A 12,632-nucleotide genomic window follows, 5' to 3' on the forward strand; every position below is an offset into this window, starting at 1 on the left:
ATCTGCCGCTCCCCATTGCTCGCGTTACCACCTGGACCACTCCCCCAACCCCTGCACCCTCCACTCGCCCGCCCATCCGTGGGAAAATTGTCTTCCATGAAACTGGTCCCTGGTGCCAAAAAGGCTGGGGACCGCTGCTGTAGGGAACCAGCCTCAGTTCTGCTTTTATCCTTCCTGTATCTCTTTTTTTCAAAAACAGATACATATATATTTTTTTCCTCACTTACCCTTATATAAAAGGGGGGCATGGTATATGTACTCTTTTACATATTTTTTCCCCTCACTTAATATATTCTGAAAATCCAGATCATCCTCATTCTTTTTTATTTTGTTTTGAGGTTGGCAAAAGAAAGGAATTATATTCTGCCCCTACAGTAGAGTTTTTTGTTAAATATTGGACAGTCATCTTGGTTTTCCATAGGAAGAACTTATTTTTTCACACTTAAAAAATGATGCAAAACAGACATTTTAAACAACTTTAAATAAACTTAAATAACAGTTCCATAATAATGGCATACAAAATTGCTTGTCTTGGCTGTTTCTGGTTATGGTGAATTTCCTGCTTGAGTTACTTCATTTATGGAGGCATTTTAGTACACAGACTGAGCCAGATGGCCTGGGTTGGGATCCTGGTTTGGCCACTTACTGGCTTTGTGACCTTAGACTTAACTTCTACAGTGGCTTGGTTTCCTCATTATACATGAGGGTGGTTGTGAGGTTTTAACGAATTTGTGTGTGCAAAGCGAAGAACATTGCCCAGCATGTGGTACACACTATATAAAGGTTGTTGGTATCATTCTTGTATTTAAGGAAGATGGTGATATGAATTGATTACTCTCTAGAGTCAGTCTGTAAAGTCTAAAAGCATTTTAGTCATTTGTTTCAATCATCTCACAATAAATCTATCATCTGGTAATTTATTTAGCAAATCTGAAAAACTCACACTTCCTTTTCACTGCTTGTCTATTCACTATTCAAGAGAGGTATCATGTAAGAATAAAATTTAGGAAGAAAAATTAGCAAGAGAGATGAATGGATTCTTCACACTGAATAGTAGACACCTGATGGCTTTTAAGGAAGAGACCCCCATTTTTGAGACATGCGATGAAGTATTTGATGTCCCAGCTAATAGCTTAAGAAAGGGTGTCTGCATTTTGAAGTAACTTGATGAGTGATATGCTATATCCCATTTGTTGCAGTTACAGCACACTCAGTAAAAATGTTATTGATCTTGAAGAATAGAATAAATACATTATCTCATAATATGACCAAAGTAGCCTGAAATCTGTGATGTAACTGTTTACAAGGAAGAGGAGCATTTTCTGCTCTTTAAGGAGATGTGCAGGTGAAATTGTTCTTGGCTTGAGTTCTCATTTTATTTTCAGAGATGTGTGTTATTTTTACATCTATACAGCTGCCGCCTCTGTGAACTGAAGCTCTGTCATCTCTCCGCAGGGATGCCTCTTCGCTGCTAGATCCAATGGAATGCACAGACACAGCCGAAGAACAGAGAGTGCACAGTCCTCCTGCCTCCTTAGTGCCAAGAATCCATGTGGTTTTAGCCCAGAAGTTGCAGCACATCAACCCTTTACTGCCTGCTTGCCTTAACAAGGAGGAGAGCAAAACCTGTAAGTGTAAGTGCTAAAGCCTCGTGGCCCAGAGACTTACCCAGCATGTGAGAGCTGCATGGTGGAGCTGTCAGTCAGGTTCTCGGTCGTCAGAATAAATTTCTCCAGCGGTCACCATTTCTTTGCCCCATTTTCCTTTGTGTTAATTCTCTTCATTAAAATGAGGTCCCCCAAAAGGTATACACGCTGTCTTATTTTGACAACTGGCATCGCTTACTGACCAATATTTTAAGTCCATACTAGTCATCTACTGACGTGCAGTGCTTTGTTCCAGTTACTTCTTAACCTAAGAGACACGAGAGGAACTGGTTTGTGTTCTGAATCTGGTCTCCCTTCTCTCTCCAGTTGTTTCCAGTTTCATGTCTGAATTGTCTCCAGTCAGAGCAGAACTGCTTGGGTTCCTCACTCACGCCCTTTTGGGAGACAGTTTGGCTGCTGAATATCTTATATTACATCTCATTTCTACAGTGTAAGTACTCTGTTCCTGGTGGGAATTAAGGGAGTTTGGTGTTCCGTTGAGAGGGGAAAAGAACAGAAAGGTTTCTGTTTTTGTTTTTTAGGCTTCATCACCAGATGGTTATTTGTTCAGTGTAACAGGTGTTATACCAAATCACAGAAATTCCTTTTTCAACTTTTCTCAGTGTCACATGTAGCATTTTGATTGTACCTCCTTAAATTTAAGAGCAAAAATCAGATAAAGAACCTGGCCAATGAGTAAAATGAGCTGTTTTATCCTTTTTGCATTCTGAATTCTCTATTTATACATCCCAAGGCTCTGTGAGGTCCATTGGGTGTACATCTCACTTGTATGTGGACATGTGCCCCGCTCCCTTTCACTTCACTACAGCTCTTTGTTTTCTGATTTCAAAATAACATGTGTGCCTTCAACAAGTTCCAAGAGCATAAAGAAGAAAATTGAAATTGTCTGTAATCTCACCACTTAAAGATGATCTCAGTTAACAGATCTTGGTACCTGTTCATATCATCTTTTTTTGTTTACATATGTATCCATCTCTACTTAGATCTCAATTATACTCTAAACAGATCATTATCTTGCTTTTATCATTTATGTTAAGCGTTTCCTATCATAATTCTTCTTGAACCTCTTAATGACTGTGCAGTATTTCATTACAGACAGTTGTACTTTTTCCCTAAATGTTAGGTTTTCCTACTTTTTCTCTGTTTAAATAATCCTCCACTAAACATCTTTGTACTACAAATCTTTCCTCAGGTAGGATTTGAGACAATAGTACATGATGGTTGAGAGCATAGACTCTGGAACCAAACTACCTGGGTTCAAATTCAGCTCTGTCACTTCCTGGCTATGTGAATGTGGGCGTGTTTCTTAAAATTTCTGTGTCTCAGGTTTCTCATCTGTAAAATGAAAATAATAATACCTACCTCAGAGTGTTTGGGAAATGAGAAAGCATTTAAGTACTTAGAACAGTACCTGGCACGTGCCCAGCACTTAAATATTGGCTATTATTTTTATTGTTGTTTCTGATTTAAAAAACAACTGATCAGAGTGATCTGCTTTAATTTTAATGACAGTATTAAGCTAATTTTTCTTCGTTTGCTTTTTGATGGAGATCAGGAAATCACCTGAGTATCTTATTGGTTGATATCTTTTTTTTTTCTAGATATACAAGAAGAGATGTTCTTCCACTAGGAAAATTTACGGTTAACTTGAGTGGGTGTCCACGGAATAGTACCTTCACGGAACACTTATATCGAATTATTCAACATCTAGTTCCAGCAGTAAGATCAATATAAATATGTATTATAAGCTTAAGTACACTTTAAACGTCCATCTAATTGTCTTTCATTCAACCCAAATATTTAACTTTGAGATGTTAACAGACCTCATTAAGGGGAAACAAAGCCTGCCTAGTTTCATAATTTAAAATGTACTAACTCCTAAACATTTCACGTTTCCTTTATTGCCTTAGCACAGGCTTCTTCAAGTAACAACACAACTGTAGTAACTCCCTTAACATTGCACTCTCCGTTGATGCCAATTTGTTTGTACAATTTTGTATCCTTTGTGTGATTTAAAATCGTAAATCTAGGGCTTCCCTGGTGGCGCAGTGGTTGAGAATCTGCCTGCCAATGCAGGGCACACAGGTTCGAGCCCTGGTCTGGGAAGATCCCACATGCTGCGGAGCACCTGGGCCCGTGAGCCACGATTGCTGAGCCTGCGCGTCTGGAGCCTGTGCTCCACAACGAGAGAGGCCGCGACGGTGAGAAGCCTGCGCACCGTGATGAAGAGTGGCCCCCGCTTGCCACAACTAGAGAAAGCCCTCGCACAGAAACGAAGACCCAACACAGCCAAAAATAAATAAATAAATAAAATTTTAAAAAAAATCGTAAATCTAAGTAAACTCTAAATTATAGGAGCATAATTCTTTTAGTTGAGGTAATAACTTTATCTCTACTGCCCCAGTTTTAATTCCTGTTCGGAAAGTCAAGCTACCTTTATTTGCCAGGACATCTGGAACGCAGTGTTTGTGTGGTAGTAAGATCTTGGGGACAGGGGAATAGCTTCCGATTAGTTGTGTGACTGGCAATGCTGATCACTTCTTACTTTGGAAATTTAAGAGGTTGAAACAGATCATTCATTTAACCAGTGTTTATTGAGTGTCTTCTGGGCTCTTAAGAAACAGCAGTGGACTAAACAGACCAACATTTCTCACTCTCCTTGACTCACTTTACACTGTTAAAAAGTTATTGAGAACTCAAAGAGATGTTTTTTGGGTTTTTATTATCAATTTACCATATTAGAAGTTAAAACTAAAAACATATTAAAATATTCATTGAAAATCAATTACATATGAACAGAAGTAAAATATTTTTGTAAAAAATAGCCATTTTTCCAAACAAAAAAATATTAGTGATAAAAGTGACATTGTTTTAAATTTTTGCCAGTCTCTCTAGTGTCTGGATTAATAGAAGACAGCTGGCTGTCATATCTGTTCCTGCATTCAGTCTATTGTAACATGATGTTTTGACTGAAGTATATGAAGGAATGCTGGCCTTACACAGATGAAAAAGTAGTTGGCAAAGGAAGGACTTTTAATGGCATTTTCAGATAACTGTAGATATTCTTCTGATACTAGACCAAAACTGTCCATATGGCATTTTCTTCAAGGATAGTCGTGTGAAATCTGTAATCTCATCAATGAACTTTTTATACTCTGCTATCGTAAATGCATTGGTCTGTCTTGCACATTGAATGGATCTTTTATCCATGTGTGATTTTGACCTCATGGACCCCATAAAAGGGTTTCAGCAACTCCCTGGGAGTGCCCTGGACTACATTTTGAAAATTACTGAAGGGGTTTCAGCAACTCCCTGGGAGTGCCCTGGACCACATTTTGTTGGTGGTGGACGACCAACAAATAATAAATAACATATATAGTATGTCACTGAAGTGCTATGGAGAACAGTAAAGGCCCAGGGGAAGGGGATAGGGGGCGCTGGGGGGTGGGCCAGGGTGGAGTTGCTGACATGCACAGCGTGTTGGGGAAGCCCTCTCCAGGGTGGAGTTCAGGGAGAGATTTGATGCAAGCCCAGGATCCAGACACAGGGCCGTGTTGGGGAAAGTGTCTGTCCTGTGCAGGGAACAAGTTCAGGGTCTGAGCGCGGTGTGCTGGGCATGTTTGAGGAACGCCAGCCCAAGGGGCCGGTATACTGCCATGGAATGAGTGCTGGGGAGGGAGCGTAGGACGTGAGGTCTGAGTGGCAGCCTAGGGCCACTCAAAGCTTGAGGCCAAGATTTAAGTAGCACATACTTGGGACATGAATTATATTTTTAAGTATGAAAGTGATATGAGGAAAGTACTCAAGGTTCTTGCATGGTAAGGTATTTCCATTTTGTTCTTTTTGTTCTACATCACTTTGTAGTGGTTTGTTTACTGTTTCATTTTTACCATATCCCACTCCCTTATATTACTCTTATGTTTGTGTCTAGCCAGCACTGAACTGTTTCTAAACACTTGCCTTTTTAATATCTTATTTAGTTTCATAGCAGTGAGTGTGAGTGGCCTGCTTTTGCTTATATGGAGCTGCACCCTGCTCTATGCCACCTTTTGTTTTGACAGACTCTGTTTCTTTTGGGGTCATTTCCTTGTATCTATAATATGACCACCCCCCCCCGCCGCCACCCCGCTTTCTTTGAATTACTGAGCCAAAGTGCAAAAATCCTCTGCATTTTGAAAATACATCCTCTCTCTTCCTTGACATCCTTCCCCACCCCAGTCTCCACCTGTACCACACATACTTTTTTTTTTTTAATATATTCTTTATTCTTTTTTTTTTTTTTAACTTAATTAATTTATTTTTGGCTGTGTTGGGTCTTCATTTCTGTGCGAGGGCTTTCTCCAGTTGTGGGAAGCGGGGGCCACTCTTCATCGCGGTGCACGGGCCTCTCACTGTTGCGGCCTCTCGTTGCGGAGCACAGGCTCCAGACGCGCAGGCTCAGTAATTGTGGCTCACGGGCCTAGCTGCTCCACGGCATGTGGGATCTTCCCAGACCAGGGCTCGAACCCGTGTCCCCTGCATTGGCAGGCAGATTCTCAACCACTGCGCCACCAGGGAAGCCCCATACTTCTTTATGATCCAGAGTGACCGTAGAGTACACTAGAGTGTACTGGAGTACAACGCAGGGTGCCGAGGGCACTGAGTGTGGTGGGCTCAGGAAGACTGAGGGAGGTGCAGGTGGGCTTAACTGATTTTCTACTGCTGAGACTGGGTGAGGAGGCAGCGTCTCCCAGGTGGAGCAGGTTCCGAGACCCACAGCGCTGATGATAGTGCGGACTCCTCCACACCTCAGGCCTCCTTGGAGCAATTTGTTCAGAGGTCTGCAGCTGTCTATGCTGAATGGATATGTTTTATTTTATTTTCAAAATTTATTAAAAAATTTTTAAATGGAAGTATAGTTGATATATAATATTATATAAGTTACAGGTGTACAATATAGTGGTTCACAAATTTTTAAAAAATTGAAGTACAGTTGATTTACAGTGTTGTGTTTCAGGTGTACAGCAGAGTGATTCAGTTACACATACATATATATTTTTTTCTCAGATTCTTTTCCCTTATAGGTTATTATAAAATATTGAGTATACTTCCCTGTGCTATACAGTAGGTCCCTGTTGGTTATCTGTTTTATATGCAGTAGTGTATTATGTTAATCCCAAACTCCTAATTTATCCCTCCAACCCCCAACCCTTTCCCCTTTGGTAACCATAAGTTTGTTTTCTGTGTTTGTGGGTCTACCTCTGTTTTGTATATAAGTTCATTTGTATCTTTTTTTTTTTTTTAAGATTCCACATATAAGTGATACCATATGATATTTGTCTTTGTCTGGCTTACTTTACTTAGTATGATGATCTCTAGATCCATCCATGTTGCTGCAAATGCCATTATTTCATTGGCTTTTATGGCTGAGTATTCCATTGTATATATGTACCACATCTTCTTTATCCATTCATCTGTTGATAGACATTTAGGTTGTTTCCATGTCTTGGCTATTGTGAATAGTGCTGCTATGAACAAAGGGGTGCGTGTATCTTTTTGGTTTAGAGTTTTGTTTGTATGCCCAGGAGTGGGATTGCTGGATCCTTTGGTAATTCTATTTTTAGTTTTCTGAGGAAACTCCATACTATTTCCCATAGAGGCTGCACCAACTTACATTCCCACCAACAGTGTAGGAGGGTTCCCTTTTCTCCACACCCTCTCCAGCATTTATTATTTGTAGACTTTTTGATGGCCATTCTGACCAGTATGAGGTGACATCTCATTGTAGTTTTGATTTGCATTTCTCTAATAGCAATGTTGAGCATCTTTTCATGTGCCTTTTGGCCATGTGTATGTCGTCTCTGGAGAAATGCCTACTTAGGTCTATGCCCACTTTTTGATTGGGTTTGTTATTTTGATACTGAGCTGTATGAGCTGTTTGTATATTTTGGAAATTAGGCCCTTGTCAGTTGCGTCATTTGCAAATATTTTCTCCCATTCTGTAGGTTGTCTTTTCATTTTGTTTATGGTTTCCTTTGCTGTGCAAAAGCTTCTAAGTTTAATTAGGTCCCATTTGTTTATTTTTGTTTTTATTTCCATTACTCTAGGAGATGGATCCAAAAAAGATATTGCTGCCATTTATGTCAGAGTGTTCTGCCTATGTTTTCCTCTAGGAGTTTTATGGTATCCAGTCTTACATTTAGGTCTTTTTTTTTTTTTTTACATTTAGGTCTTTAATCCATTCTGAGTTTATTTTTTTATATGGTGTTAGAGAATGTTCTAATTCATTCTTTTACATGTGGCTGTCCAGTTTTCCCAGCAACACTTATTGAAGAGACTGTCATTTCTTCATGGTATATTCTTGCCTCCTTTGTTGTAGATTAATTGACCATATGTTTGTGGGTTTATTTCTGGGCTTTCTATTCTGTTCCATTGATCTATATTTTTGTTTTGTGCTAGTACTATACTGTTTTGATGACAGTAGCTTTGTAGTATAGTCTGAAGTCAGGGAGCCTGATTCCTCCAGCTCCATTTTTCTTTCTCAAGATTGCTTTGGCTATTTGGGGTCTTTTGTGTTTTCATACAAATTTAAAAAAATTTTTTTCTAGTTCTATAAAAAACGCCATTGGTAATTTGATAGGGATTGCATTGAATTTGTAGATCACCTTGGGCAATATAGTTTGGTGTTTGTCCTCTCCTCTCACGATTACTGATTTAGATATCGTATTTGTGTATGGATGATTTCCTACTTCTACTGTATGTTTACCTTTACTGGTGAATGTGATTTTAATTCAGGGAGCACAAAGGAAAATTAAGCTTTTCTCTCTCCGTCTTGATGTGTAAATAAACATTTTATTTTCTGTTTTGTTAGCCTGTGGTCAGTTAAAGAAGTTAAGCCTCTGAATATTTGATATATATATCAGTTGTCTATCATTTGTTTCTGGTTCACTGGTAAAATAAAAAATATTCTTCAAGAATACTGAACAAGACAGCTGAGAATAAAGCAGCTCATAGAATCAGAAATTCTTATGATGGAGAAATTTTTGTTTCTAAGAGCTCAAGAAACCATGAGACTGCTTACTCCCTTAGAAATAATAAGCTCTTTCTTTCCATTATAAAATGTAGTGTTTAACTCCAAATATATATTTTCTTAAAAGAGGGAAACTTAGTTCCTTGATCATTAAAAAAATTTCTCTTTGCAGTCTTTTCATCTGCAGATGACTATAGCGAACATGAACCACTTGAAATTCATTCCTCACAAAGACTACACAGCCAATCGCTTGGTCAGCGGGCTCCTCCAGCTGCCCAGCAATACTTCTCTTGTAATTGATGAAACTCTCCTGGAACAGGGGCAGCTGGACACGCCAGGTGTGTGCACAGACGTTGTCCTTCCATTTCTAACTCCCAGCAAAGCCAGGCGTGGTAATGATTTTCTAAGGAATAACTGAACAAAGACAAATTCACACTTCACAAGTATTTAAGACAAAGCCTTGCTCTGTGAATTTGGTTAAAGCATATATCATTAACAAATAAATTGTGTACATCAACTATGTTTTGTGATAGTTTGAAAATAGTATGATAATCCACCAAGTAAGTAGCAGGTAGCTTTTTAAAGGCTGAAAAGGGAGGAGGTTTTGCCTTTAGTCCTATATTACCTCAAAAGAAAAGTTGTAGAAAAGATCTAATAAAACATTTTTTACCAGCCAATGTGATTTAAAAATTTTTTTTCAAAGAATCTCTGAAAAAATATTTAGTAGATCAGATGGCTCGCACTAACCTCAGTTATGGAACATGTTATAAAATTACAAGAAAGCAGATTGCTTTATCTATGCTCAAGTGAGAATTAAGAAGACACTTTGCTGGTGGTAAGTTCAAGAGGTAAAAATAGAAAAAATAGTGTAGACTGGGTAGAATTAAGGCAAAGGTGAGTATAAATTCAGTAAAATTCAGTAACCTTATCTCTGTATAAAAATAGTTTTGGTTCTACCAGATTATTTTAGCCCTGTGAAGATGCCCCATACAAAATAATCATACTTTTATCGGGAACTATTTTATATCTAATTGCACACCAGATGCTTGGTATTAGATTTGGGGTGGGTGGGGGAGGAATCTTGGCTCCAGAAATATGTTTGTCTAGCTTGACAGATATTATCTGTGAAGCCTATTAATTAATGAACATTTAGAAGATTGAACAGTGCCTCATATACTTTTTTTAAAGCAGTAGAAATCTCATGTCTTATTATCAATGTCAGCAAAACTAATTTGGTTAGGTGATTAAAATCAAGTTACTGAAAAATTATTCCCTTGTTTTTGTAGGTGTTCATAATGTGACTGCCCTGAGCAACCTAATAACTTGGCAGAAGGTGGATTATGACTTCAACTACCACCAGATGGAATTCCCCTGCAATATTAATGTTTTTATTACTTCGGACGGGAGATCACTCCTGCCGGTAATGAAGGGTCATTTTAAAATGGATGGAGGTTATATTGGAAAGATAACTATATTTTTGCTTTGTTTCTTGGTATTGCTTATTATTAATAAGTTGTTTCAAAGTTGTGGCTGCTGATTATTAATGAGGGAACTGATTATTTTGTTGTCTGGGATGAAAACTTTGTATCTGTAAAGAAAATCACAAGACAAGCAAAGAAAACTCTTGGCAGCAGAAACTCCCACATGTAGGGAGAGAAAGTAGAAACTGTCTGTAAATTGCCTGATTAACATCCAGACCTTTGTTCTTGCTGCCTCTCTTCCATTGTTTTCTGCCAATCCTACATGAGAAATATTTTAGAGTTCTTTTTAAAATGTTCCTAATCACCTGGTAATTATTTCTATGCTTTATGGTGAAATGCTCTGGTGAATCATCAGTGACTAATGAAGAGAGCTTTTACGTCTGAGTCATTAATGATGAGAAGTATGCCCAGTTGTTGAAAAGGCATATAGTTGCTCTGTATAATGATGTTCACCCTTGATATATGAGGAACTGCCTGTGAATGAGAATGAAATGGCCCAATGGTAAATTTCTGTGGGAAAGTGTGATTTGCTATATATGGTTTCTAGAAATGCAGTTCAGTAAGAAATAGAGTACATGTTCCGTGATTAAGGAAACATCTAAAACATTTTAATTAGCTGCTTTTTAGAGATTCACTATCTTTTTATGTTTACTGACACCATTGAGGAAACATAAGTGACCAAGAAATGGCTAACTTATGTAATTATTGCTGAGATAGTTCTAGTGCATATAAATTAATATTAAAAAGTGACCTCCCCCTAATGATGAATTGTATTTAATTCCCTTAGGGGCTGATAGAGATGATGCATCCCCCTGAAATTCTAGATTGATTTAGGAACTTGGAAAATAATGTGTACTGTTTCTCATTTTAGGCAGACTGCCAGATCCACTTACAGCCACAGCTAATTCCACCAAACATGGAGGAGTACATGAACAGCCTTCTCTCCGCGGTGCTGCCTTCTGTGCTGAATAAATTCCGCATTTATCTGACCCTTTTGAGGTTCCTGGATTATAGCATATCTGATGAAATAACCAAGGTGTGTTTGGGTTAAAACAAAGGATTTCCCTATGTTGAATTGGGATATTTAATCAATTTACATTTACTGTAATTACTGATAAGGTAAACTTGCTATTTGTTTTCTGTGTCATATGTCTTCTTTGTTCCTCTATTCCTCCATTATTGTCTTCTTTTGTTTGAAATAGATATTTCTAGTGTACAATTTTAATTTCCATGTCTTTTCTTTTATGACATATTTTTTTTCTTTAGTAGTTGCCCTGGGAGCTACATTAACATCTTAACTATGATAATCTGGGATTAATTTAGGATTATGCCAGTTTAATCACAATACTATGCAAAAGCTTTGCTCCTTTATACTTCCATTCCTTCTCCGCTCCTTTGTGCTTTATTATCATTCACATTACGTCTTTATACATTGATACGTCTGTCAACACATTTATAATTATTGCTTTATGTAGTTGTCTTTAAAGACATTTATACTACCTTTTATATTTACCTGTGTAGTTACCTTTACCAGTGATCTTCATGTGGATCCAAGTTACTTTCACTTTCGCCTGGAGAACTCTCTTTCGTATTTCTCAGTATTTTTTTATGGGGGAGCTCTGCTTGTGACACATTCTCAGTTTTTGCTTACCTGGGAATGTCTTAATTTCTCCTTAATTTTTGGAGACTAATTTTGCTGGATGTAGAATTCTTGGTTCATAGGCTTGTTCTTTCAGCACTTTTAAGTCCACCAACTGCCTTCTGGATTTTCTGAGAAGTCAGTTTCCAGTGAGGGTTCTTTGTACACAATGAGTCATTTTTCTCTTGTCCTTTCAAGATTCTCTCTTTGGCTTTTGACAGTTTAGCTGTAATGTGTCTATGTATGGATCTCTTTGAGTTTATCCTACTTGCAATTTATTGAGCTCCTTGGATGTGCAGATTAATGCACATTTAGGGGGAGTTTTCAAGACATTTGGTAAGTTTTTGACCATTATTTCTCTAAGTTTCTTTCTGCCCCTTTCTCCTCTGTGGCACTCCCATGTATGTATGTGGTACACTTGATGGTGTCCCACAGGTCTTTGAGGCTCTGTTCAGTTTTCCTCGTTCTTTTTGCTTTCTGTTCCACAGACCAGATAATTTTGGTCAGCCTATCTACAGATTTGCTGAATCTTTCTTCTGCCTTTCAAGTGAATTTTTAATTTAAGTTGTATTTTTCAACTTCAGAATTTCTGTTTGCTTTTTAAATAATTTCTATCGCTTTACTGGTGTTTTCTCTTTGGTGAGACATCATTCTCATACTTAAAGTTCTTTATTCATGGTTTCCTTTAGTTCTTTGAATATATTTAAAATAGCTAATTTAAAGTCTTTGTGTAGTAATTCCAATATTTAAGTTTCCTCAAGGACTTCTTATTTTCCAATGAAGGGGGCTACACATTCTTGTCTCTTTGTATTTTTCCTACTTTTTGTATTGAAAAC

The 12,632-nt window shown here is 37.9% G+C and overlaps 1 protein-coding gene across 2 annotated transcripts in view; it reads left to right on the forward strand.

Annotated features, from left to right (window-relative positions):
* The window catches only part of MCMBP (minichromosome maintenance complex binding protein), a 70,578-nt gene that overhangs the window by 47,895 nt on the left and 10,051 nt on the right, over window positions 1-12,632 (forward strand). Inside the window, exons 9-14 of one of the 2 annotated variants that reach the window (XM_057530345.1) lie at window positions 1,456-1,634; window positions 1,974-2,097; window positions 3,269-3,386; window positions 8,849-9,014; window positions 9,963-10,096; window positions 11,029-11,193. In XM_057530345.1, the coding sequence (XP_057386328.1) occupies window positions 1,456-1,634; window positions 1,974-2,097; window positions 3,269-3,386; window positions 8,849-9,014; window positions 9,963-10,096; window positions 11,029-11,193 (886 nt within the window). The remainder of the gene's footprint in view (window positions 1-1,455; window positions 1,635-1,973; window positions 2,098-3,268; window positions 3,387-8,848; window positions 9,015-9,962; window positions 10,097-11,028; window positions 11,194-12,632) is intronic. The other variant, XM_057530346.1, reaches the window with a different exon arrangement.

This window comes from Balaenoptera acutorostrata, chromosome 16 (genome assembly GCF_949987535.1).
Source record: "Balaenoptera acutorostrata chromosome 16, mBalAcu1.1, whole genome shotgun sequence".
Lineage (NCBI taxonomy): Eukaryota > Metazoa > Chordata > Mammalia > Artiodactyla > Balaenopteridae > Balaenoptera > Balaenoptera acutorostrata.